The sequence below is a fragment of the Euleptes europaea genome, chromosome 2, assembly GCF_029931775.1.
Source record: "Euleptes europaea isolate rEulEur1 chromosome 2, rEulEur1.hap1, whole genome shotgun sequence".
Lineage (NCBI taxonomy): Eukaryota > Metazoa > Chordata > Lepidosauria > Squamata > Sphaerodactylidae > Euleptes > Euleptes europaea.
In genome coordinates this window covers 123,490,311-123,517,732 of record NC_079313.1, presented here as the reverse complement: position 1 = coordinate 123,517,732, position 27,422 = coordinate 123,490,311, and the positions used below count along the sequence as shown (strand labels likewise).

The 27,422-nt window shown below is 44.0% G+C and overlaps 1 protein-coding gene across 2 annotated transcripts; it reads right to left on the bottom strand.

Annotated features, from left to right (window-relative positions):
• Positions 1-304: 304 nt before the first annotated feature.
• On the bottom strand, positions 305-25,930 carry CSTF1 (cleavage stimulation factor subunit 1). 2 transcript variants are annotated; one of them, XM_056844220.1, is made up of 7 exons: positions 25,811-25,930; positions 23,673-23,861; positions 20,639-20,834; positions 19,329-19,606; positions 17,150-17,347; positions 15,069-15,459; positions 305-564 (listed from the first exon to the last, which is right to left on the bottom strand). In XM_056844220.1, the coding sequence occupies exons 1-7, from the start codon at positions 25,928-25,930 to the stop codon at positions 305-307; spliced, it is 1,632 nt and encodes a 543-aa protein (XP_056700198.1). The 2 variants fall into 2 exon arrangements, with proteins under 2 accessions (XP_056700198.1, XP_056700197.1); XM_056844219.1 differs by lacking the exon at positions 25,811-25,930 and adding an exon at positions 6,415-6,459 and having other exon boundaries at positions 23,673-23,754.
• Positions 25,931-27,422: the final 1,492 nt, after the last annotated feature.

Below are 27,422 nucleotides of genomic sequence, written 5' to 3'. Positions count from 1 at the left end.
AATGGAGGCCGAGGCTTCTTAAAAACAGAAGTCTGAGCCTGGCGAGAGAACGTTGAGTGTCACCTAGTTCTAAAGCATGTACAGGTAGACAACCAACACTGGCCTATTCTAAGCTGCTCCAGCTGTTTTCAACATATGGACCCAACTTTAGAACTATTCTTTCAGTAAGGATTATTTTGCTGTTTTTTTTTCCGTTTGTTGAGAAAATTTAGCCCAAACTGTTTAAATTCGAAGTAAAAAAAAAAGGGGGGGATTAGTAGAAAAAGTAGAATAAAACGCAAGCGGCTATATCACAAATGCAGACTTAATCCGTGGTTGACCTTCGGTACCAAAACCGAGCTCGGTAGTCATCGCTGCAGGTCATGAAACCAGGATTGGTAGGTGAGTGGACGATGCAGCGGACTATGCTGTTATGCCCCAAGGAAAGGAGGTTCCTCCGTTCGGCTGTTCTCGAGTCCCAGCAGCAGAGGCTGATGGTCCTTTCGTCGGGGAGAAGCACGTAGTCTTCTGTGTGGTTGAAGACCGCCTGGGTCCTATGAACCTGACGCCCACTTAGACCGGCCCCTGCAGATGCGGCAACATAGATAACGCCATTAAAACAGCCACCAAGCAAAAATCTCAACGCTTAAGTCATATCCTAGTGAGCCTCATGTTGCTAAATATCAGGTTCCAATACAGTTCAATCAGCAAAATAAGTTTCCTCGAACAAGCAGCTGTATGGTAATCGGGTGAAATCAGCAATGACATCCCCTAAGTAGGAAAGCCTTCCCAACTGTTCTAAAAGCCTGCACAGATCAGCTCAGACAAATGTCTACAGCTCAGGGTCCATTGCAGGAGATACTTTGCTCCAAATGAACGGTCCCTGAGAGCATGCAGATAGGTTGGGTTCTTTACGTGCACAGGACCTAAGGCGCTTAGGACTTCAAAAAGATCGCACCACTGTTTCAAACTATACACTAGAAGCTAATAGATAGCTAGTGCAGTTGCTCAGTAGCTAATGTCTTCTGTTTCATTCCTCCACAACTTACAGGCAGGCTGCTGCAGGCTGTCCTTTCTGAAAGCTCTTGAAGGGGTAAACCCATATACATTATAATTAACCCCACGGGTTACAGAAGTATGAATGCTAGATCACTGATTTCCGGATGGACCCGATACCAAGTGATACTATGCTCTCTTGGCCTCAACAGATGCCTGATTTGTCGAGGACAAACTCCAGGTCCAAGACCCCCTTTCCCCCTAACAATGCACTGATTAAAGGAGGACAGGCCCAATAAATCAATGGGTGCTTTCCCTTTTTCTCCGTAACACAGGAATCAGCAATCACTATCACTTTCGTCTCACTGGGAATCAGTATTCAAACTACCTTAACCAATTATTCTCATTGTTACCAGTACTGAAGTTCCTTGATTCAATGGACAACACAAATAGAGTTGGTGCTATCAACATACTTACTGTTCACACTTCAACTACACATGATCTCTCAACAGCCTCATATGAACTTAGGGGAAAAAGTGAGATAGCATAAAAACTAGGCAGTCTATAATTCACCTTCCATAATATTGACCTACACCTGGCTGTCTTCAAAATTTCTGGTCACAAACAAATGAACCAGACAGGCCATTTACATCTACCTAGTTCCACACAAGATTTGACTGGTACTCTTAAAGGGTGCTGAGAGATCTAATAGGATCAATACAAATCGCCCACTAGAGCTATGAAGGCAGCCTTGGGTTCTGTACCCAGGCTGGAAAGTAGACAGAAAAGTGAAAATACCCCAGAAAGCCAAGAGTTATGACACTGATTTCTACAGATCAAGCTTCTGTAAAGACACAAGGTCAGCCCTCCCCCTCGCCTCGGTCAGCCGATAGTCCTATTTAACAATTTCCATTAGCCGCAGCCTCTCCCATCTGGTTTTCACCATCTGGTATGGATAAGGACCTGGACTGTCTAGTGCTCCATGAGCTTCATTCATACCATACCCTGCAAGAGTGATAGATCAGCTGAAACCAATGCAAGCAATTGGGACCAAAATGGTTGTGCAAGAGGTATCACACCAGGCTGACTCAATCTTGGGGTGGGAGAACACAGCACTCATTATGCCAGTGAGGGCCGTTTGGTGGAAAGATGCCACGCAGATACGACAGCAGATAAATGAAGAAGAAGAGTTGGTTTTTATATGCCAACTTTCTCGACCACTTAAGGGAGACTCAAACCAGCTTACAATCACCTTCTCCTCCCCACAACAGACACCCTGTGAGGTAGGTGGGGCTGAGAGAGCTCTAACAGAGCTGTAACTTGCCCAAGGTCACCCAGCTGGCTTCGTGTGTAGGAGTGTAAATGCTGTCTTTGCCACTCTCACTTTCCTTCAAATGGCCTCACTGCCAAGTTGTGTCAGATTGGTCGCAAGTCTTTCACCACCCCTACTGATGTTATTGTATGTTTCGATGCTCACATACAAGGGAGGCCTGATACAAAGAGAGAGAATGAGGATACCAAATAAGCTACTGTGTCAATAGTGAAGGTCAGCCTCTCCTTACAGACACTGACAAGGCCATTGACGGAGCAGCCATTGGTAACAGATCAATAAATGGCCATCTAGATTCATGCATCTTTGAAGGAAGACCATCCGTAACGTGCTCATCAACCTTGTGAAAGAATTGACGAACAAGAGTCCGTGTCTTTCATAGGTAGTGATCTACCCGCAACAAAAAAGCTGCCATACAATCTTGTCTACAACCCAAAAACAAGAAATCTGGGGACAACAATACCTTTTACGTTGCCCTTTCTATGTCCATGAAAAACGGACAATGTTTGAAATGGGAGGGACAAAATAGGGCTGTTATTGTTGACATAGCTGAGAGAAGAATTAGGGGTACTGCTAAAATTAATTTATTAGTTCCAGGTTATTAGTTTTACAGTGAACAACTCCCCACCTGCAAATTAAATACTTTAAAGTATACTGATGAAATTATGTCCCTGGTTTATTACATATGAAAATATATATTCAAAATTTATTTTGCTCACAAAGAATACCATTGGCCAGACCTCAATTACTGTAGAGGTTGACAGAATATGAAACAAGAAGTTTGAGAATAGATTTACACTAACAGGAAAGGAGTTCTAAAAATGAAGGAGAAACTGAAAGAGTAAAAAGGAAGGCAGACAAAAGATAGTGACACATTTGGAAAGAAATCCAAGAATCCCTCTTAGGGGGAGTGTATAGATACACTAAAAGCAAGTTGCCATATCTTTTCCACTGTGAGGTAAACTGGCTTTCCCCCATCTTCACAGCGCAAACAACAAATATACTTTGCCCCCAAATGGAATATAAATTTCCTTTTCAGTTTTGCCACATACTCCCTCGCTTGATATGGGCGGTCCCACCCAGCATTTTTTGTACCCCCTCCCTTTTAAAAAAACTTGCTGGAAATGCCACTTTTTATGTCTATGCATTGAAAAGTTTGTTCGGCATCTTATTTTTCCTCCACGACCCAAGCAGACCTTTAAAGTCTGAAAAACTGCTCTGGGCAAAACAGGGCCCAGAAACAAGTGTGCTTAATTGTTAATAAGGCCATACAGAACTTCTCTAGCTATGTCACCATCAAGTTGGAATTATTATACAGGCTGAGTATCCCTTATCTGGACATCCAAAATATGGACATTTTGAGCCGACATATAGGCATTACCTCAGCAGCTCACCAAACTGCTTTCTGATGGTTCAAAGTATACACAATTTTTTAAAATATTGTTTAAAATTACATTCAGGTTTTGTGTATAAACTGTATATAAAACATAAATGAATTTTGTGTTTAGACTTGGGTCCCATCCCCAAGATATCTCATCATGTATATGCAAATATTCCAAAATATGGAAAGATCCAAAGTACAAAACACTTCTGGTCACAAGCATTCCGGATAAGGGATACTCAACCTGCATTTGTATTCCCTTCTTTCTTCAACGGCTATTATGTTTTCTCTTCCCAGCTGAGTAAGGGGTGTTTGACTGAAAAAAAAAAAAAGCAGCTTTCCCAAGGCTATTCGATTAGCTGTGTGGTTAAGAAGGGATTGATGGAGCCAGGGCTCCCCGATCCAGCACCATTTCCATTGTTAAACAGTAGTAGAATTAGGTTATCTCAGATCAGCCATCCTGGTATTTAAATAACTTCTTCACTGCTAGATCTAACAACAGACTGGTTACTACAGAATTAGTTCTTCAAAAGGTGAATACAAACATCTGTTACTTTGTCTTACTTTGTTTCAAATATTTAAGACAGAATGCTGTGTCCATAGCAAAGTTTTTTTTTTTAAAGTTGGAAAGGAATTATTCCATTAAAATGTTTGAAGACTCATGAGGTAGCTAAAAAGGCAAATGCGATCTTGGGCTGTATCAACAGAAGTATAGTGTCCAGATCACATGAAGTGATGGTATCGCTTTACTCTGCTCAGGTTAGACCTCACATAGAGTATTGTGTTCAGTTTTAGGCACCACAATTTAAGGACGTAGACAAGCTGGAACGTGTCCAGAGGAGGGCAACCAAGATGGTGAGGGGTCTGAAGACCAAGTCCTATGAGGAAAGGTTGAAGGAGCTGGGTATGTTTAGCCTGAAGAGGAGAAGATTAAGAGGGGATATGATAACCATGTTCAAGCACTTGAAGGGCTGTCATATTGAGGATGGTGCCGAGTTTTTTTCTGTTGCCCAAGAAGGTCGGACAAGAACCAACGGGTTGAAATTTAATCAAAAGAGTTTCCGTCTAGACATTAGGAAGAATTTTTTAACAGTTAGAGCAGTTCCTCAGTGGAACAGGCTTCCTCGGGAGGTGGTAAGTACTCCTTCTCTGGAGGTTTTTAAGCAGAGGCTAGATGGCCATCTGTCAGCAATGCTGATTCTATGACCTTAGGCAGATCATGAAAGGGAGGGCATCTTGGCCAACTTCTGGACATGGAGTATGGGTCACTGGGGGTGTGGGGAGGAGGTAGTTGTGAATTTCCTGCATTGGGCAGGGGGTTGAACTAGATGACCCTGGTGGTCCCTTCCAACTCTATGATTCAACTAGACAAAAAAGGGTAATTTTGCACATTTTCCCAATCAAATGATAAAGAGTGATAATGATAATCAGTGTGTGTAAAAGACCCACACTGTCAAGGTAAAACCAGAAGGCAGATGTCTCTGCCCTTCTATGTTGCCATTGGGGTAGTGGGACAATTAGATTGGCGTACCCATGGATTTCATGGAATCTATGTAATTCCCTAACTCTTTGGAGCCTTTTTTCCCCACTGACTTGGCCAGCTACTCTGACAAAATAGCAGGTTGATGTCAGCCATCGAGACAATTGTTCCCAAATGGATTTTCTAACCATTTTGTTAGTACAAATACACCAATTTTACATGTGGCCTGTGGTGAATGAACCAGAAGGGAGAGGATTAGAACATGCATGACAGTTGAATTGTGCCAAAGCTGACCTATTATGACATAAAATTTGCTAGTACTTGCGGCGCTGGCAAGGAAATCCGTTTTTCTTGGCTGCTATCACACATGCAAAGTCTCGTACAAAGCTGTTCATGGTGGTGAATGACTAAAACAGGGGCTCTGCCTCATCTGAAAGGGTTCCATGCCCAATGAGGTGGCCATCCACTTTCCAGAAGAAAAAAAATTGCTTGAATTCCATTCCAACCGGCCACTGCCATTTCAAATGCAAAACCAATCTGAGGAATCAAAGGCTCAGTTTTACTCCCGCCAGAATAATTGTGTTCTTGGGGCAAAAACCAGCCAGCCGGACCCACACCTATTCTGGTTGGTCAAAAACAGATGGGAGAAGGGTTCTTGCTAGTCAGGGTAATCACGGCCTCACAATTCTTTGTCTCCTGTGCAAAAACAATAAAGTTAAAAACCTAGGATGTTGCTGGATGTATTTTTAGCTATTCTTTTTTGGAAGCATGTTGAACAAGTAGATGTTCTCCAACTCCAGGCATGGCTGGATACCATTTTCTGCACCCCCTGCCAATTGAGTTTTTGACCTGTGTACAGCACACAGACTGCCCTTATGAACTTGAATATCTTCACCTATCAATCAACAGGGGCAGGTTTATAGCTTTAAGAGAACTAGTAACTATAACATATTCCTAATCTCAAGGCTAAACTATGAAGATCTGCCCTACGTAGGACTTACTTTAGCGACTGCCTGGAAGTTTCAGCCATTTCATGGAAAAACTTTATTTAGCTCACCTTTCATAGTCAAGGTTCAGCAAGAGTGGGGTAATGTAGTATACACTTTTTAAGAATCAGTTATTCTCCTTTCTTTACATAAAACATAACCTGCCCTGAGATCTCACACTGGGGTGGAATAGAACTGGAAATAAATCTAATTTTGTCAGAACTGATTAAATGTTATTCACAATTATATAGGTCTGACTCACCCCAAGAAAAAGAGGTTGATGCCTGTCTTTCTAACGTCCAGATTCCTAAAATTTCAGATGAGGAAAGGAATAGGTTGAACCAACTAATTACAGTACAGAAAGTAAGGCAGACCATTAGACAACTTAAGAGTAGCAAAACACTGAATCCTAATGGACTTTCATCAAAGTATGACAAAATGTTTGCTGGGATTTTAACAGACCCACTGGCTGAGGCAACAAACAAATGTATTTCAACCATTCAGTTGTCACCTTCTTGGAAGAGGGCTAAACTTACTTTCATCCCTTAGGACAGTGGTCGGCAAACTCATTAGTCAACAGAGCCAAGTATCAACAGTACAACAATTGAGATTTCTTTTGAGAGCCAAATTTCTTAAACTATATAGGAAGGAACACTGTTTATTAACTTAATAAACTTTAATTAAAGTTTTAAGTCTTAATGAAACTATAGGTACACTGAATAAAACTTGATATCATACAATTTATTGTCGAAGGCTTTCACGGTCAGAGTTCATTGGTTCTAGTAGGTAAACAATGGGTGTTGCAAGGAAACCGTGAATGACTGCAACAGACAGGATCGCAGCACTCTGCATTTAAAAAATCCCCACGCCTTTCTTTCATAGCAGCATTAATCCAAGTTCTGCAGAGAGATGGAAAGCCTTCCTTTTCGCAATTGAGTTTCTCGGACATAGACACCCGTCAAACCCTATTTATTTGTTCAAAGAGGCGTTCTCGCCGCTGTGCGCCTACCTGTTCCCTTCCCCTGTTGCATCTCCCCCCCACCGCCTTCCCTCTCCGCTCTTTCGTGCACCTGATCAAGCAGTTTCCAAACTATCACGACATCACGCCACCTCACCTACCCTGCTTTGCTCTCGAGCCAGCCCCTACTGTGATCCGTGAAGCTGTTCCCCGGGAAAGCGTGCCCGCGGTTGGGGTCGATTGGCCTGTGCCCTCTTCCTCCTTTGCTACGAATCAAAATGTTAAGAAGGCGAGGGGTGGGTGGGAAGGGATGTTGCCCGTCCTTTCTGTCCCCTGGAGCTGCAAAAGGATTTCCAGTCTGGACTATATGGCTGGAATAAAGGCCCTTTATGCACGGGAGGTTTTGCCTTGGATCTGCTGCTCTCGAGATGCACATTTTGCCCATCCAAATTCTCAAAACTCAGCAATCAGCCTCTATGTAGAGTTCTGAGAATTTGGATGGGGGGAAATGTGCATCTATAGAGGGGCAAATCCAATGCAAAACCTTCCATGCGTAAACGGCCAAAGAGGACATTCTCTTAAAAAACGGGATATCTAGCTGGGGAGGGGGCGAAGAGAAAGGGGCCATCTGGCCTGCTTTTGCCTTTCTAGCCCCTTGCAAACTGCTCTTTGCTGCTGGCGACGTTATGCTCCCTCCTGAGGGGGAGTTGCTTAATGATGCTTCCCACTTCGCATGCACGCACCAGGTGCCTGTATTGTTCCTGCCACTGTGCTTTTTTTTTGCCCTTGTCCCTCTCCTCTGTTCTCCCCACCACCGCTGGTGCCAAGGGTGTGTAGCCTGGAATAGCTTTCTGGAAGCGGGGGGGGGGGCTTAACTCGAGTCCAGACATCTACTCATCCCCACCACCAACAACAACGAAAAGGGACAAAATAATGCCCCCCCCCACACGCTTTCCCTACCCTGGAATTGGGGGGGGGAGGGGGCGGGCCCCATGACAAAGAGGCAAGCCTCGGCCCCGACACCTTTCCCTTTGTCAAGCCCAGTCCCTCCCGGGGACTCTCCTTTCTGGACGGAGCTTTCCGCTGGCTGGCCGATTCCCCCCCCCCCCCCGTCTCTGTTGTCGACCGACCCGGGCTGCAGTGCAGCAGCGAGGGGTGTGTGGAGCCCGGCGAGGATGGGGCCGGCTGGAGGAGCGGCGGCAGCAAGGGGGCAGCTTTGGGGGGGCCACCGCCGGGCGAAGGGGCAGTGGGGGCAGCAGCATGAGGTAGCGGTGTGGCAGGGGCAGGCAGCAGCAGCCAGCAAGTAGAGGCAGGGCAGCAGGCGGGGCTGGCGGCTCTGGATGTGCTGCCCGCACACCCCGCAAGTGTCCAACAGGTTGAGCAGCGCCTCGCCGCTGGCCTGCTCGCTGCTGGGGCCCTGCCAGCTCTCCGCCTCGTTCCCCACCCCCATGGCGACGGCACAGCCGGCAGGGGCAGACGGAGCATTCGCGGCAGCAGGGCTGGACGAGGCGGGTGGGACGGCAGGGCGGAGAGGCGCGGCGTGCTCGCCCGGCCCGGCGAGGTCATTTGTGGCGGAGCCGCACTCAAGGGGCCAAAGAGCCGCATGCGGCTCGGGAGCCACGGTTTGCCGACCACTGCCTTAGGAGGTCAATTTTTTTAGGCGCAATCACACTATTTCTCTTCTAAATCTAGCTTTTAAAGTTTCTTCATTTGTAAAACAAAACAAAACAATGAATTCTTTCAAGCCTCAATGTATCATGAATGACATAAATAGAATTTAACTTTAAAGTTAGAGACTTTGAAATATATTGTTTGCAAGCCTATTCATAGTAATCAAACTAAAAAGAGAATGTTCACTGGTCATATCATTTTGGGACAAGGAGAAAGAATCTTTAGTTCTTTGAAAGTTTTGGTTGGGTTCTGTGTTTTCTACAAGGATGCGTGATAACAAACCTGTATCAGTTTTGGTAAATGGAAACTTTAGAACTGATAGGTAAAAGGAGTATCCCTGTCACCTATTTTATTACTACAGATGTTTTAGAACTTGTATAAGAACTGTATTTCTCTGGTAACATTTGGAAGGAATAGAAAGCAAGCTTAAAGATCAAATTGTACCGTTAATTAACAAAGCGCAATAGGGGCTAAAAAATTAACAGAAGCATGACTTTGTGTAAGGGATGGTTTTTCAACCCCTTTTTGGTTGAGGCTGTTACCCCTTTAACATGTCATATCCTGCAGAACCCCAAGCCCCAACTCCGCTGAAATAATGTAACCACTACGAATTTCCCAGACAAAAATGTAAGGCAATTGTGACTTAGCAAAAGTGAAGTGCCTGAGGTGGCAGATTGAAAAAAAAAATCATGGGGAATGCACATTGATCTTATGGGTCCCATGGAACTGTGGTTGGAGAATCTCTGATATAAACATCACATCATACTTCTATACTTATTAAGAAAGCCCCAGTAAACTCAGTGACGATTACTTTTAAGTAAGCATCCATGGGTTAGGACTGAATAATTCTGAACTTATATAGTTGTTATACAAGTGAAGCAGATAAGCCAAGTGCAACATTTCCATTGGAATAATCATCCCATTAAGAAGAATTGGTTTTTATACCCCGTTCTTCTCTACTTTTAAGGAGTCTCAAAGCGGCTTACCATCACCTTCCCTTCCCTTCCTGACAACAGACAACTTGTGAGGTAGGTGGGGCTGAGTTTGGAGAGAACTGTGACTAGCCCAAGGTCACCCAGCTGGCTTCATGTGGAGGAGTGGGAAACAAATTGGTACACCAGATTAGAGTCTGCCAGTCATCTGGAGGAGTGGGGGATCAAACCCGGTTCTCCAGATTAGAGTCCACTGCTCTTAACCACTACACAATGCTGACATAAGAGTTTGAAAGCAGAACTTGATTATCAACTGCTAGTTTACAAAGCACAGTGAAAAGTGTACTGCTGTATGGATTTTAATGGTTTTGAAGAACTGTTCCCATAAGCAAGATTACTTTCCTCCTATCTATGACAAGGTATATATTCACCTAAGACTTCGCTACCAATAGACTTATACAGAAACTCAGAGGGCTAGGATCCAACCAGAATCTGCAAAGCAAACAAGACTTTTAAAATACTTTTAGACCATTTCTCTCCAGAAAATGGAATTGCTTTTTATTATATATCCACCATTTCCTGCTGGATCAAACAAAAAATATCAAATTAATTCAGCATCATAGTTTCCATGGCGACTACTTAGATGCTTCAGAAACTTCCCAGCCCTCCTCTAAATGGCCCCAGGTACCTGGAATTCAAGGATACGCTTCATCTGGACTTAAGAATTCTGCTTAGTGAACTGTTCTAATCACTGTTGATGGGACTACCGGTTCATGAATTATCCCCCTTTAAAGTCATCTAAACTAGTGGACACAATACCACAACTCAGCAATAGTAAATTCCACACGTTAATTCTATGTTGGGTGAAACAAGGTATTCGATGTATCCCTTAAAAGTATTTGCCACAGGGGGTATCATAAAAAGGATGGGCTTCCACTCGACAAATTTAAACTGGGGCTTCATTCAGGAGCTTCAACTTATGAACCATTTCTTCTTTGCAAGCTTGCTCTCTTAAATGATAATAAATGATTTCTATTACTTTGACAGATGGTTAGTAACATGAAGTACTATTGCCAACAGTGTGCAGGAAGGCACTTGAGGTATTATAAAAAACTTATGGCTGTTTAAGGTCAGAAACTCAGTCTGAGTCCTTATAGGAAAAGGTTCATTTCAGATGTAATGGCTGTTAGTAACAAATGAAAACCTGATACAAATTAATTACATGACAAAGTAGTAAACAGATCAAGGGAAATGGAACCCAGAAGAAATTAGCATATATGTTATTTAAAAACTTGCATGATACGATCTCCTAATGATACAATCTCCTATCATTAAAAATTAATCTATTGGGAAAGTGGTGTTACACCCTGCTAAAGGGACAGTATTGCTAAGAGAGCTTTTTAATCACATATGATAATTTCACCCAGGGGTAAAAAATGGACTTTTAAAAGAAGTATAGCATTATGTTTGAATCCATAATGGCCCTTGTGACATATTTGAAAGAGATCAGGAATAGTTCATCAGCAGCAAACATTTTGATTGCACAGTACTAGGAGGAAAAATCTGTGTTGCCTTCAAAATATCATTGCACTTAAAGGCAAGGAGACTATCAAATGTATCAACACATTTAGATATTTCTTCCCTAAACTTATGGTAGAATTGGGAGAAGCACTTATTCTAGATTGTGTCTTTACTCTGTGCTCCAACTGTGCCATAAATCTCTTTTCAGTACATAACAGGTAAGATTACATAAATAGTCATACTGTTTGCTAATTAACGTCAACTAAATAGAGCACAACACCTGAGGCACAGAATACTGAAAAATATATCCTGTCCATTAGCTGATGCTGAAATCCTTTTCCTGGTTTTGAGACAGGCAGTCTAAAGGTCTTTAATCTTATCAGAATGTATATACTTCCAGATGAGGGCTAAATGTAACAAATTATTTCCAGCAGATAACAGCCATAAATGTTAAATTATACTTCCCAGAATTCAAGGGACTTCATTCCACAGATTCTGAAATTTGGAATCTAATTCTGTAAATTTGCATGGAACCACTATTTTAAAATTTTCATCATTTGATACACTTCATTAATGATCTCCAAGAAGGAAATTAGACTGTATTCCAATCAAATATCTAACACAAACTATAGGCTGGATACAAACATCATTTTCCACCACTGAAAAACGAGGGAAGTGTTGTTGTTTTTGCCGTTTCTTCAACTGCACACTGCAACCAGCGCTGTTCCTTTGGTTACACTGACTCACCGTGGTTAGGCTTGCCATTTGCCTGCTGGCAAATCCTCCACCATTGATAATTTGAGGAGTAAAAGAAAATTGGGGGGAGGGGAGAATAGTGTTGATAGCAATGCTCTAGGAATTTCCCCTGGTCTCGATGGCTGTTACCACAGAGATTGGGGGAAATTCCTAGAGCATCACACCAAAGCGACACCACTTCCTCCTGGAACTCCATCCTCACCAGGTATTGTCCCTACCGCCCTGGCATTTGCTGCCACAGTGCTTGGAACCTGAACTGAGATAATGTTTTGGGAACAGTTTGAGTGCACTAATGTATGGAGTGAGAAAATTCTGTTCTCACAGTACTATGGATACAACATTAGGTATTATTAAATGCATTTTGTCCCTTCATTTCAAACATAGGCCAATCAAATAAACCAAAATATTTGCTGCTTTCTAGGTTGGATCCAACCAGGTTTTTTACTGGTGAAAAAGGGAGGATTCCTTCACCACCAAGGCTATGCTGGGGGAATCATGGGACCTACATTTATAAAAGACATGTGAGACAGGGGGCTGTAGAAACGAGGGGAACTTGGTGAGATTCAGAAAAAAAAGCTGGTTGGATCCAACCCACTGTAAATAAGGACACTAGGAGGCATTTTCTCAACACACCTAACCATGTACTAGTTAAAATAGCTTGACAGGTGTGATGGATAAGGGGATAACCAGCTGCAAGAGCTGACAGGAGGAGCCAGAGAGCTGACACTCTGAACTCAGAGAGGGACAGAGGAAGCATTCGAAGTTTGGGACCCAGCCTGACAGGAGGGCTGTGAGAGGATTCGAAGCGTGGAACCAGCCTGAGAGGAGGCTGAGAAAGTAGTGGAAGCTCGAGACCAGCCAGAGAGGGCTGTGTGAGATTCAGAGCTTGGTAGCAAGACCGAGCGGAAGCCAGACTGTACTCTGTCAGCCTGAGGGGTTCTGCAAAAGCCGAAGCTACTGACACACACAACCTGTGGGAGTGACAGGAATGAGAACTGGGTTAAAAGTAAAGTAAAGGTCCCCTGTGCAAGCATCGGGTCATTCCTGACCCATTTGGTGACATCACATCCCAAACTTTGTTTACGGGGTGGTTTGCCAGTGCCTTCCCCAGTCATCTTCCCTTTACCCCCAGCAAGCTGGGTACTCATTTTACCGACCTCGGAAGGATGGAAGGCTGAGTCAACCTTGAGGGCCTATTCTCAGGTCACAAAGGGGAATTAGTTTCTGAGGTAGAGCTATTCCAGGTAGCAGGAAGGTGTGGAGCATTACAGCCACTTGGGGTAGTCAGAGAGTGAGCTAGGCTGGGGACAGAGTTTTGAGAGTCTGAAGCTGAATGACAAACTGAGAGTCTGAACGTCTGAATAATAGTTCTGTGAGGTAGAACTAAAGCTGAAGCTGAATGTGTAAAATAGTTCTGAAGAGACAGAACTAAGCTTGAGAACTGAGAACTGAAAGTAACTTGAGTAAAGGGAACATCTACGCTATTTCTCTGAAGCAATCTTGCTTGTATCAATCTAACTCTGAGTTTTCCCTCCAAAATATTCTGCCTCTTCTTAAAAACCAATCTCTGTAAGTTCTCTTTAATAAACTTCCCTGTTTTCTGTTTAAGTTGAAAAGCCTCTTGTCTCCTATTTCTCACTGAGGTGAATACGGGTGTGGGACTGGAGAAGAAGGAAAATAATTCTCCTCACAAATATAACTCAGGCCAACGTCTTTTCCCCTCAGCACATACGGCCGGGCTGAGTGAGTGGGATATTGAAGTGGTTGGAAGGGGGGTGCGTCATAACAGGTAAATGCTTACTTAGGGCTAAAAGTGTTTTAAACATCAAGATGCTTTCCCAAAAGGATATAGTCCAACTGCAATATGCATATATGAAGGAAGACCTTGAAGGAGGGGCTGTGGCTCAATAGAAGAGCCTCTACAGAGGGCTCCAAGTTCAATTCCTGGCATCCCCAGTTAAAAAAAAAAAAAAAAGGACCAGGCAGTAGGTGATGTGAAAGACCTCTCTACCTGAGACCCTGGAGAGCCCCTGCCAGTCTGAGTAGACAATATTGACCTTGAGGGACCAAAGATCTGATTCAGTATAAAGCAGATTCACGTGTGTTCACTTGTGACCTACACTTCCTTCCAGCAACTAAAGGTATTTCAATATGCTAAGACTTTGGTGCACCCTGCTGGTCTAATATGTTATATACTAGACTTAAATTACAAGGTAGATTTGTCTAGTTCCTTTGGATAAAGACATTCAAACAATTTCTTTCTTTCATCTTTGGAGGTCTATGTCATGGCAACAGCATTTTACAGTGGAAGCATAGGGAAAAGACAGAATAGCAAACAGAACAATTCTATGCATTGATGCGGTTTGTTCTGGCCCAGTGACATAATCAAATCAGCAACACAATTTCCATGCCAAGTGACACTGGTGGGGCACAAATCAAATGCACGAACCTTCCAGGAGTGTATCCTGGCCTAAATAAAGAGTTATGCAAGACCCCAGGTAAGCTACTGGGCAAGATTGCAGACCATACCTTAGATTTTTTCCTACATCTAGGAGAAAACCTTCTTATTCCACATGATGTTATTGCTCATGGACAAAAGAAAACCATCTAGATTTTATCCTGATCCTGAAAGCTTTACAGAGGGTTGAAAGCTTTACTTTCAAACTACTTACAACCCCCCCCCCCCAAATCCTGGCAGACAGACCAACTGGATTCACAAAGCAGACAAATAACCTGGGTCTGCCAGGTTGCCCAACAATCTTTTATCCACTGAAAACAATCTTTTATCCATTTCTGCTTTAGATTACCATATTGCATGCAAACTGGTTTACAGATATGCTCACCCCCCAAAAATAAGCATCCATTTTTGGAATACTGAAGTAGAAAAACTCAGCTCAAGAGGAGCTAGACTTATGTGTAAAGCAAAGAAGCCCACAGATATCAAAATGAAATATTAATACATTTAGTTAGCTGCGATAACTGATGCAATAAGAGATAAATCTGCATGAAAGAAAAATATTGCATTACTTGGATCTTTCCAAGAACTATTTTTTGTTGTTGAGGTTAACTTCTACTCACCTGTATATTTGACCAGGGTTCTCCCTGTCGATATTTCCCATAGTTTGGCTACAGAGTCTTTTCCGCTTGACAGAATATATTTGGAGTTCTTGGAGAAGATGGCAGAACAAACTTCAGCTCCGTCGTGCGCTTTCTCAAAAGTAGTGATACAGCGATTTGAAACACCATCCCACAGTTTGATGCATCCGTCTTTACTGCCCGTCACATACATGTTAGCACTCGCGTTGTAGTTAACCGAGCATATGGCATCAGTGTGCTGATCTTGAGGGTTGCAAGATACAAAACACTGGAAAGTATTGACGTCATATAGTCGCAAGGTTGGATGCTGGGTCCCAACGAGTATGAAGTCTCCAGAAGGATGGAAAGAGATAGAACGTAGCATCTCCGCTTCCTGTACAGTTGGAAAATAGGCAATTAACATTAAAACAGGCTAATATCATACTATTACTACTACTACTCCAGTTCTAATTGTCAAACGTTGTGCTGGCTGCTGTACAAAGTACAGAAGAAATTTATTCCTAAAAAGAGGGTGGATAAAAACCAATGATTTTAAACAAATTCAATTTTTAAAAAATTGATTTTCTTTGACTTTTTTTTTTTTTTTTTAGGCAAAGCCTACCTAAAAAGATTTTTTAATTAAGGCACAATGTAGCTCCAAGACATCTCATTACGGAATAAGGATTATCAATGTGCACTGCATGAGACAACGGACTAAGAAATTTTGTGAGTTTCATTCATTCAGTCTTAGGGGCCTAATTTCACGAGTCCCAGAGGCTTCTGTAAATATCATTTAGGTCAGTGATGCCCTAATGACGTAGCAATTGGACCCACGGCACCCACAGGCACTTCCCCAGCACCCTGCAGACCTTTTGGGGAAGTTGGCAGGGCCACTGCGAAGGCTGGACTGGTGACCGGCTAAGCTTTATTTGTATGAAGCTTTTCACCTGCATCTTTGGACTAGAGAGGATTCAGGATCCTGAAAACCCAACCCACGAATCAGAAGGGGGGGGAGCACCACAAGAGCAGTCTTCAGCTCCAAGATCAGCTGTCTAGCGGTGGGGGAGGAGGGAGTGTGGGGCAGGAGCAGCAGCTTGATCAACTGTCCAGGGGAGGGGCAGAGCCGGTGCCAGCCATATCAGCTTACCCGTGGGAAGGAGCACAAGTAGTAGGTTTTGAAGAGAAGAAAAATGATTAAAAAGTTATGGCGCCTGCGCCTAATAAATTTTATGCACTTCCCAAAGACCATACTCAGCCCCTCACAAAAAGACTCATGCTTCAAAGCAACTGCTAAAAGCTAAGAAATTAGTTTTGGCAGGGGAAGAGATTTAGAGCGATTTTTTTTTCTGGCCCACAGATACAACTAGACGATCAAGGTCCACCAAATCTATCTAGATTTTTAGAGCAGGGCACGCATTTCAGAGGACCTGACTCCCAGTTTTTCCAAAGCCTGCAGATCAGGTCCAAACTGGATGTTACACGGAGGATGTGTTACAATCCTTGGAGTCTTTTCTTTTTTTTTAAATCCTAAACTGCCCTCAGAGCAAGAAGTGGGCACAGAAACACTGATTAAATTCTTCTCCTCTACGAGTTCCTTTCTTTACTGCAGGAGAAAGATATGGGAACCAGGCACAATCAGCTCTCTGGAAGGGTGACACGTAAATTCTCTAAACAAGTATCTTCTTCCCCAGGAATGGGAAAGCAACATGAGGTAGGGGTAATTCTGAGAAGACCAATCTTGAAGAAGTAGAATTAAGCACCCCCTTTCTCCCACCATTCTTGATTCCAGCAGAGACTGCATTTTCAGTTCAAAGAACAGGGGAGAAACATGGAATTCCATGCCATGTCTACATTTGGCCTTTAGGCAACAGAAAATGAAGTATGTCATACTTGTGGACACAGACATTCAAGTTAATTTCTTAAGAAAACTATGGAACTGAAGTTTCTTGAACCCTAGTACGATGTTGATTCTGCAAATGCTTGTAGACATAGTCAATGAAATAAACAAGTCGTCAAAAAACATTTCCAAGTGAAAGCCAGATACTTCTAAGCCACGGTATAAAATTACAGCACAAGTGTCTAACCTGGATATATTTGAAGGCTCTTTTAGCAGATGGTTTCGAATAATCGAACAATTTAAGTGTGTAATCCCGCGATCCAGAAGCAAGGATCTGTTCTGTTGGATGAAAAGCTAAACATGTCACCTCGTCCACATGATCATAAAGAGTTCTAATAACAGGGTGGTTTTCCATGTTCTGCTGTGCTGTTTCATTCATCATGACCTGGAAAAAAAATCACAATGCCAGAACTTTAGCATCTTGGCTGTAAGGACCAAGAATAGCATGTATTACACATTTAACTGAATGGACCTACCTCCCCGGAGGCCACAGCGGCTCAGCAGGTTCTATTGAGCAACTTTTCAGCAGAGGTTATACGGCTCTTTTGGAGTGCTTTAGAAACACTCTGGTACATCCTCACAAAGACTTTTCTAGGTGGGAAATTAAGTACCCATTCTTCAACTGGGAACTGAAACTGTGAGAGTTCAGGATTGGTTCAAACCTTGCGAGCCTGTGGCTTCGCTAGTGCGAGAGGAATCCTGATGGATTAGACCAGTGGTCCATCTTGCCCAGTACTGCCTCTTAGCACTGGGTTTCAGAAGTTTGCTGCCTCTGAACGTGAAGGCTACTTTTTGTCGCTATGGCATAAGAACATAACACTGGAACCACAATATGACACTCTGTCCACTGGCTTCGATATCACAGAGGATTTCTGCACATAGAAGAGTAGTAAACTGTTATGGTCATCTTTGGAGGCCCTGCTTCAGGTGTTGCCTTCTGAGATTAGGCAGGTGGCAACCCAGGAGTGGGCCATGGTACTAAAGCTCTAGAACTGCCTCTCCAGGGAGATGTGTCTGTTGCCATCTTCCGCTGGTGGGTGAATATTTGTTTCGTTTGGCATCCCCTCAATAGTCTCTGCTTCCTAACCAATGTTTTATGTTTTGTATTATTTTAACACATATTTTAATTTTGTTTCTCTTTCTAAAGTTGTGTTAATGAGGTATGTTTGAAGGGGGGTTATTTTAATGGCTTTATAATTTATTTTGTCATGTATGTTTTAAATCGTTAGCCGCCTTGGTGGCTTTTGTATAGGCAGAAAGGCGGGATATAAAAATTTAAATAAATACATTTTAATTGACTGCCCACTTGTGCTGTTCCCAGGGGAAGGGGTGTTCCTGTACCTTCGGAGAATGGAGAGGTGGCAAGAAAGTAATGCTCCGCAGAAAGAAATCCCTTTCATCTATGGAAATTTCTGATGGCTTCAAGTTACTGAAATCATCCCCATAAAAGATACTAGTGTCAAATACTGCTATGTCAAGAGAGTACTTCGGCAATAAAAATGTTAGGTGTTAAGAATCAGGTTACTCTAATAGCGTCATTGAAAGAGGAAATGAGCACTTGGAAGACAGCATTTAGGTAAACAATAGCTTTCTAGCTGTATCTGAAGAAGTGAGCTGTGGCTCACGAAAGCTCATACCCTACCAGAAAATATTTTTGTTAGTCTTTAAGGTGCTACTAGACTCTTGCCCTTTTCTACTACTGCAGACAGACTAACATGGCTACCCACTCTGAACTAGCAGAGACACACTCTACCAAACTAAATTGCTCTAAATGAAGTTTTTTCTGGAAAGATTTGCTCCCAAGAAACTGTAGAAAAGCTCAAAGACTGCATGTTCCCCCATAAAATCTGCCCTGTGCGATCTTGCAAGGTACGCAGGATTGTGGATGGAGAAAAAAGCTAAACAGGTAGGAATCAGTTGCATGACAAAGAAAGGGAGATCAGATGCTTGAATCCTAGTGAACTGAAAGAACGGGCTTGACTGAAGCATGCCCATCTTTCAAAAACACTGTAGTGAAATTTGCTCAAGAATGTTTCTGGCTGTAGTGGCCAGATGCACCCAAAGTTCTCTAAAGCAAAGTGCATGGGTGATATAAAGGTTACAGAATCACAATGACTACAATTTCCTTCTCTAGATCTAAGTCAGAACTTTGCCCTCGTCAGCCTTGAGACTGCATAACATAACCTGAGCAACTATCAGACAGCTGAGGTCAAGGTGTACCACCGGACATAAAGAAAAACCCAACAATGCCGCCTATACAACAGGAAAATTTCTGAAGGCAGGGAAAGAGTATGGAGCTAAACCCAATCAGGCGAAATAAACATTTTAAAATGTAAGCGTTCTTGTATTATTGTTCCAACCATTACCTCAATAGGCATCGCACTCTTTGCCAACATTCTCTCTGTATCAAGTATTTTTATTGAAGCGTCAGCTGATCCTGTAGCTATTAGCTGCCCGTCTCTGCTGTATGTAGCTACACGACACGGTCCTTTGTGAGATGTGACATAACATGTCTCGTATTCAGAAGCCTCTGGGGACATAGTTTGTACATCTGCATCGAATTCCAAGTCAATGCCTGTGCCTGGAGCGACTGTGTCGGAGCGCCCAATCGCATACTGAACTGCACTGTCGTCATTCTCCATTCCTGGAAGAAGAAGTAAGAATTTTTCCTATGCACACACATTTAAACTCTGAGCAGGAAAGACATTAGTGAAGAGTAAAAGCATTCGTGCTCTAACCTGGATAGCCCCAGGCTAGCCTGATCTCGTTAGATGTCAATAGCTAAGTAGGGTCAGCCCTGTCTAGGATTTGGATGGAAGACCTCCAAGGAATACCAGGATTGTGACATGGAGGCAGGCAATGACAAACCACCCCTGAGCGTCTCTTGCCTTGAAAACCCTACTGGGTCGCCCTAAATCAGCTGTGACTTGATGGCAAAAAAACAAAGCAGCAGTTGTTCTCAAGTCTACTTTAGAGACCTGGCATCAATAGGCTACTATCTATCATGTTAATCCAGCAACACTTCACATCTGACTTCAACAGGATTCTTATAACTCTAACCAGAGGCCATTTGTACGGGTTGCAGCTCAAACTCTCCCCTTTAGATAAGTTCCACTGCAACCCAAAGCAGACCTGCAGATCTTTGATGGGCTTAAAAGGGTGTAATTCTGCTTTGGATTGCACTGTATCACATATGGTGTATTTGTATTGCCCATTCAAATGATATCAGTGAAGAGCTGATGCAAGTGATTGAAGCAGAACAAAATTACTGAGTAAATGATCTACATTATCAAAGGAAACAGATTTCGGCACAGATTAGACTCTTCATTTAGAGAGACGGAAGACTGAAAGCATCTCAGAAAAAGTTCTGGGCAACTCAGCAGAAAACTTAGAAAAGCACTAGAAACAGTAAACACTGCAGAAGTAGATCAGTGTCAGAATCTGAAAAAGGATTTATTACATTGTCTCCTTTTAAATCTGGGGCAATTAATGGTCCTATTCACTCAGCATAATATCTGGAGGGTGAAATGATAATACAGAAAGCCTAGAAACAGAAATATTTTGATTTTTGACATGCCAGCTACGATAGCTGTCAAAATGTAAATAATATAAAACCAGCATCACATACCTGATCTAAGCACAGTGCCTTAAACTCTTTGTTGGCATCACAACTTACCCAGTTTAATAAGATGTAACAGCTGTTCAGATGGTGCACAGACAGACTGTGGCTTTACCTCATTTATCAAACCGTTAGCAATGTTGATGTATCCATCATACAGCAACTGACTAATAATGAGCTTGTAAAGCTGTTGCCTGTCTTTCAGGCTTACTTTTGGTCTATACATTGTGAGCAAAGGTTGCCTTCCAACAGACTGAAACAAAGAGAAAAGAAATCCATGCAGTAAGACAGCATATACATTCAAAATCAATGTACAGAACTCCAATTTCAGTGTGATAATGAAATAGTATGCAAAAATAGTATGAGAGATTAAAAACAATTTAGCTAGCAACTTTTGTTCACTAGCAAAACTGATCAGGTTAGTGCACCAGAAAAAACTTTGGAACCCCCCAATATTTTTAATTGATCAACTACAGTCACCGACTAACTAGTTTACTTGTGCACTTTCAGCGCAGAAGAACTTGGTATCAGGAATGTTTTTGTTTGTAATTAGATTTATTCTCACTTTGATATATTCCTCAAAGTTATATGTTATACACTCATGTATTCTTTTTATTATAATTTTTAAAATAATTAAGAAATTATAGTTAACAAAAGAGGTAAAAGCATCAAATATAGTAATGTTATAATTGTTACACAATTAATACAAGTAAACATTATGGTGAAAACATATTCAGTTAGTTAAACTACTGTTTGAAAGACAAAGATAACTACAAAAACACAAAAAGAACCATTCATAAAGCATTTTACCCATAAAGAGGGTGGGTAGCAAAGGCGTGACAAAAAAGGAACAGAGCACTTCTTAACTTATGGATTTTGCTACTCCAAGATACCATGACGTCTAGTGGCTTGGTATTCTAGTGGCTTCATAACAATGAAAAGGGATCAGACAGATTAATGGAGGATAGCACTACAAAAGGAAACCTGGGCACGAAAACTTCAAGTAAGTTAATGGGAAGCCAAATAACCAGAGAGGGTTATGGCTTTCATATCCTCCTTGCAGGCTTCCTAAAAGTAATTTGTTAGACAGTTATGGAACTAGATTACCAGACTAGTTAGACACTTGATTCTGATTTATCAGGTTTCTTATGTTCCTATAACCAGAGGCGGAGTTTTAGGTTTACTATGAAGATAGTTTCAGATGCTGGCTGTGTTGGTCTGTAGCGCAACTGCTAGATTTGTGTCCAGTAGCACCTTAGAGACCATCAAGATTTTCAGGGTATGAGCTCTGGAGAGTCAAAGGTCTGGCGAAGGAAGCTTTGACTCTCGCAAGCTTGTGTGTGTGTTAAGTCAATTCTGACTCATGGCGACCCTACGAATCAATGTCCTCCAAAACGCCCTATCTTTAACAGCCTTGGTCAGGTCTTGCAAACTGAGGGCCATGGCTTCCTTTATAGAGTCAATCCATCCCTTGTTGGGTCTTCCTCTTTTCCTGCAGCTTTCCACTTTTCCTAGCATGGCTGTCTTTTCCAGTGAGCCTCAGTTTAGTCATTTTTGCTTCTAGGGTCGGTTCAGGCTGGATTTGATCTAAAACCCACTGATTTGTCTTTTTGGCAGTCCACGGTATCCATAACACTCTCCTCCAACACCATGTTACAAAGGCAAGCTTATTCTTGTTGGTCCATAGGGTACTACTGGACTTGAATCTAAAAGGTGTACCTATGTCAACAAAGGAGTGAGTCTGTCCCTAAGCCTGACCCTAGAAGCTAAAATGACTAAACTGAGGCTATTGTATTTTGGTCACATTATGAGAAGAGGAGAGTCACTGGAAAGGACAGTCATAATAGGAAATGTTGAAGGCAGCAGGAAAAGAGGAAGACCCAACAAGAGATGGATTGACTCAGTAAAGGAAGCCACAGCCCTCAGTTTGCAAGATCTGAGCAAGGCTGTCAAAGATAGGACATTTTTAATTTTTTGATTTATGCCACCACGGCTGCTCGATTGATATATGCAGCTAAATGGAAGACAGTTGAGATACCAGATAAAAAAAGACTGGATAAAAAAGATGCTGGAATTGACTGAGATGGCGAAACTTACAGCTCTGATAAATCAGAATGATAATGAACAATTTTGGGAGGAATGGGAGGCTTGGAGAATGTACTGTGAAAACTAGTTTTTAACGGGACCGTTTAAAGGATATTCATTGATCTAACCCCTTATTCATATTTTGGGTTAATTTTTTATATTAGGTATGGATTTCATAATGTTGGCTATGACAAGAACAAATAAATCAAAATAATATTGGGATTATTGTCAAAGGCTTTCACGGTCAGAGTTCATTGGTTCTTGTAGGTTATCCGGGCTGTGTAACCGTGGTCTTGGTATTTTCTTTCCTGACGTTTCGCCAGCAGCTGTGACAGGCATCTTCAGAGGAGTAACACTGAAGGACAGTGTCTCTCAGCGTCAAGTGTGTGTATATTACTCTTCCTACACACTTGACACTGAGAGACACTGTCCTTCAGTGTTACTCCTCTGAAGATGCCGGCCACAGCTGCTGGCGAAACGTCAGGAAAGAAAATACCAAGACCACGGTTACACAGCCCGGATAACCTACAAGAACCAATATTGGGATTAGTCCTGTTAGCAAAAGATTATACAATTTAATTTTAGACGGGAGAGGGAGAGGGGAAGTCATTTGATTGTTAAATTAGAAAACTGTTTTTCTCCTTATTGTTATTATAATAATATTGTTGTTATGGATATATTAAATGAAAAAAAATAATTAAAAAAAAACAACAAAAAACAAAGATAGGACATTTTGGAAGACTTTCATTCATAGGGTAGCCATGAGTAGGAAGCGACTTGAAGGCACTTAACTCACACAAAGCCTTTAATGATCTCCCACGTGGCTCACACGCCTCTCTGAACCCACGCTGCTTCCAACATTTCACCCGTACCTTCCCCCCCCCATCCTAGCGTGAGAAGGAGCTCAGGACGGGGGGGGGGGAGGCGGGTCAGCTCCTCCATAGAAGCGGAGCGCGGACGACCCGCAGCCCCCCTAGAGCGAGGCGCGCTCCATCCGCATACTCACCAGCCCCTCCTTCGGCCTCGGCCTCTCCCCGCTTAAAATGGCAGCTGGAGGCCCGACGGCATCGATGGGCGGGTGCAAAGGCAACGGGAGCGGGGCGGGAGGCGGCGGCGGCGGGAACAGCCTGGGCCGAGGGAGGTTGCGCCGAGCAGGCTGCTGCATCGATCCCCCGCACATCGATTGCAGCCGCAGCTGGAAGAGAGAAAAGGATTCCCGCGGGAGTCGCGCAGCAGGGGAGGGCTGTGCGCATGCGCCCTGGGCGACCGAAATGAGAAAAAAAAACAACAACTCCCAGAGGCGCCCTTGCAGAGTACGGCGAGAGGGCGGCCCAGAAAGCGAAAGGAGCTGAGACAGTCTGGCACGAGTGGGGCTGTTAACAGTCTCGGAGAGGAAACATGCATTATAGTTCCCTAGCCTGATCTCGTCATATCTCAGAAGCTAAGCAGGGTCAGCCCTGGTTCGTATTTGGATGGCAGACCACCAAGGAATACCAGGGTTGCTGCGCAGAGGAAGGCACTGGCAAACCACCTCTGCTAGTCTCTTGCCATGAAAACCCCCAGAAGGGGTCGCCATAAGTCGGCTGCGACTTGACGGCACTTTACACACACAAGTTTGCTAGAGGAGCCCCGTGGCACAGAGTGGTAAACTGCAGTACTGCAGTCCAAGCTCTGCTCAGATCCCGACGGAAGTCGGTTTCAGGTTGACTCAAGCTGGCTTAAGGTTGACTCAGCCTGCCATCCTTCCGAGGTCGGTGAAGTGAGTACCCAGCTTGCTGGGGGTAAAGGGAAGATGACTGGGGAAGGCAATGGCAAACCACCCCGCAAAGTCTGCCTTGGAAACGTCGGGATGTGACGTCACCCCATGCGTCAGGAATGACCCGGTGCTTGCACAGGGGACCTTTACCTTTAAGCTTGCTAGGGGTAAAGTGGAGATGACTGGGGAAGGCAGTGGCAGTGGCAAATTAGCCCGAAAACATAGTATGCCTGGGTTGCCAGGTCCCTCTTTGCCATCGGCGGGAGGTTTTTTGGGCAGAGCCTAAGGAGGGAGGGGAAGGACTTCAATGCCATAGAGTCCAGTTGCCAAAGCAGCCATTTCCTCCAGGTGAACTGATCTCTATTGGCTGGAGATCAATTGTCATAGCAGGAGATCTGCTATGACCTGGAGGTTGGCAACCCTAAGTAAACGTCAGGAGATGACATTACCCATTGGGTCAGTGATAGGGTTGCCAAGTCCCTCTTTGCCATCGGCAGGAGGTTTTTTGGGCGGAGCCTAAGGAGGGAGGGGAGGGACTTCAATGCCATAGAGTCCAATCGCCAAAGTGGCCATTTTCTCCAGGTGAACTGATCTCTATCGGTTGGAGATCAATTGTAACAGCAGGAGATCTCCAGCTAGTACCTGGAGGTTGGCAACCCTAGTCAGTAATGACCCAGTACTTGCACCTTTACCTTTTTAAATAAGGGGGTTACATTTGGAATTCTGACACGGCATGGCGGGCGCAGCAATAACATAGCTGCCACAAAATGGTGCCACAGGGGGCGGAGCCAGCTACAAAATCTTTGCCACAACTTAACTTCAGTAAAACAGTGTGGATTCTTGTGTTGTGGTGGCAGCTGCTACCAAAACGTTTTTAAAAACCTGCACACCAAATCAAATCACCAGTAGCTAACCAGAAGCCTTATTGGGCAAAAGCCCTACCTGGTCCTGCTCACTTCCTGAAAACACTCAGCGTGCACAAGAGGTGTTGGCAGACACATGATGGCGCTCACAAGTACCACATTGGGGACCCCTGCCCTAAATAAATAATGGATATCCCTGAAGACTGGTGTTTTTCTGGCAACCTTACTTAAAGCCGAAGCCTAGGCCCATTTAGTGAGAGCTAAAGCTTACTCTGGCTTAAGCGTACACCAAATTGCTGGGTTGCAGCCCTCTACTATACATGTTTACTTGGAAGGAAGTTCTGAGTAGAGCGGGGGGGGGGGTGGTGTACAGCCACGTAAGTATGAACAGGATTGCAATGACAGTTGGTGTGGAAGGAAATTAGGTATCAGTGAATGTGACAGCAGTTTTGAGTATTGCCTACATGCACATCAGCAGAACCAAGCTAACCCTCTCCCACACCCTCCAGGAGCAGTTCTACTCACATCAGCCTCAAGAAATGGTGGTCGCATTGCCCAAGGCTCATTGGTGGGGGAACCCATGTTATTCATGCCCCATGGAAAGTGCCGTCTATCACATGCTGGAGACATGTGGTGATTTGACATTTTTCTCTAAAGAATTACTATTAACCTATTCCCTATTTTTCATGCAATTCTATGAAATCCCTTCCTGACTTGCAATTCTCATGAAATCAGTCTTCCACTACACCCCTTTTAAAGGATCGCTCATCCTATGTCTGCTGGGGTCTGCCAAAATCAGCCTTGGAGCCCTTTTGTCCTACCTTTCCAAAATGCATAGACAGAGGCAACTGTGGAACTGAGGAAGCACGCTATCAACAGTTGCTCACTGCATGACAAAATTATTGACTGCTAGTTTGATAGAACAACGGCACAACTCCCACCTCAGGCAGAGATGACTCGTATTAAAGGCAACCAAGCCTGACTTTCGCACTTCTTCTGACAAAAGCGTCTACTCACTGCAAATTGCCTCTAGCTTGAGCCTGTAGCCAAATGTCCTTTTGAGAATCAAACACCACTCAGTTGCTCGGTTTCCCCTTAGAATGGGCCTTAAAAACTAACAGCTCCTGTCGACCCAAAGAGATCACTTTCACAGTGCTCCGACTGAACTTATGGGCCGCAGCAGCAACACACGATTCACAGCTGTCAACGATGACAATCAGGATCCCTTCCTATCGCAACTCTTGTGCTACACAGAAGTTAGGCGTCTTCTTCCTACATCTGCTGTGAAGGTCTGCCTCTAAGAAGCAGTCGCAAACGGCCCGCCAAAGTGCATTGCGGAGTCTTGCAGAGCCCAGAGCGCCTCACACACATTGCAAGTTACTGCAAACTTGGGGCGGGGAGAGAGAAACTGAATTTCACAGATGGTTGGGCAGACTTCTCGGGAGAAACCTGCAAAACCGCAGCCTCTGCTCTGTCTCCTACCCTTTGGCACAAACAGGTTGCCTGCTGCTACTGGCCTGCTGTGCTCACCCTGGCACACCTGTGCACAGGCCCACCCATCTGCCAGACCAGCTCGGGGTTGCCTGTTGCCTGTCAACTGCAACCACTACTGTGCCACACGCAAGGCCCCTCAGGGAGGGCCCTCTCTCATGAATGGCCAAGAAGCTGCTTCGTTTGGCCTCAAAGAAGGGAAATTGGCAGTTCAGAAGCCCCCTCCCCGGCCTTGGACAGACCCCTTTGCGGTCTAATGAGGGAAGTCGGATGCTCCTGCGCGCCACCGTTGGGACCAGCTACGCGACCAGCGTAAGCAAGAAGACCCCACAAGGGCAACGGGTGAACACGCGCCGCGGTTTTACGCCATCAACGTAACGCTAAAAGCGCAAGTGGGACGAAACCAACCCTCCCAGCCTACAGATCGCTATCGGGAAAAGGATGAGGAGCTGCACATGCGCAAACCTATACTGGCGCCCTCCCGGAAGCCGCTCTGCCTCGGCAGCGGCTCTCTTCCCCCCTCCTCCTCCTGTTTCAGCAGCGAGCCAATGAACGGCGGGCGCTGTTGCGAAGAAGCCAATGGGCGCGCGACGGCTTCGGTTGCGGCCCGTGAAGGCTGGCGACCAGCCAATCAGAGCGCGGCGGC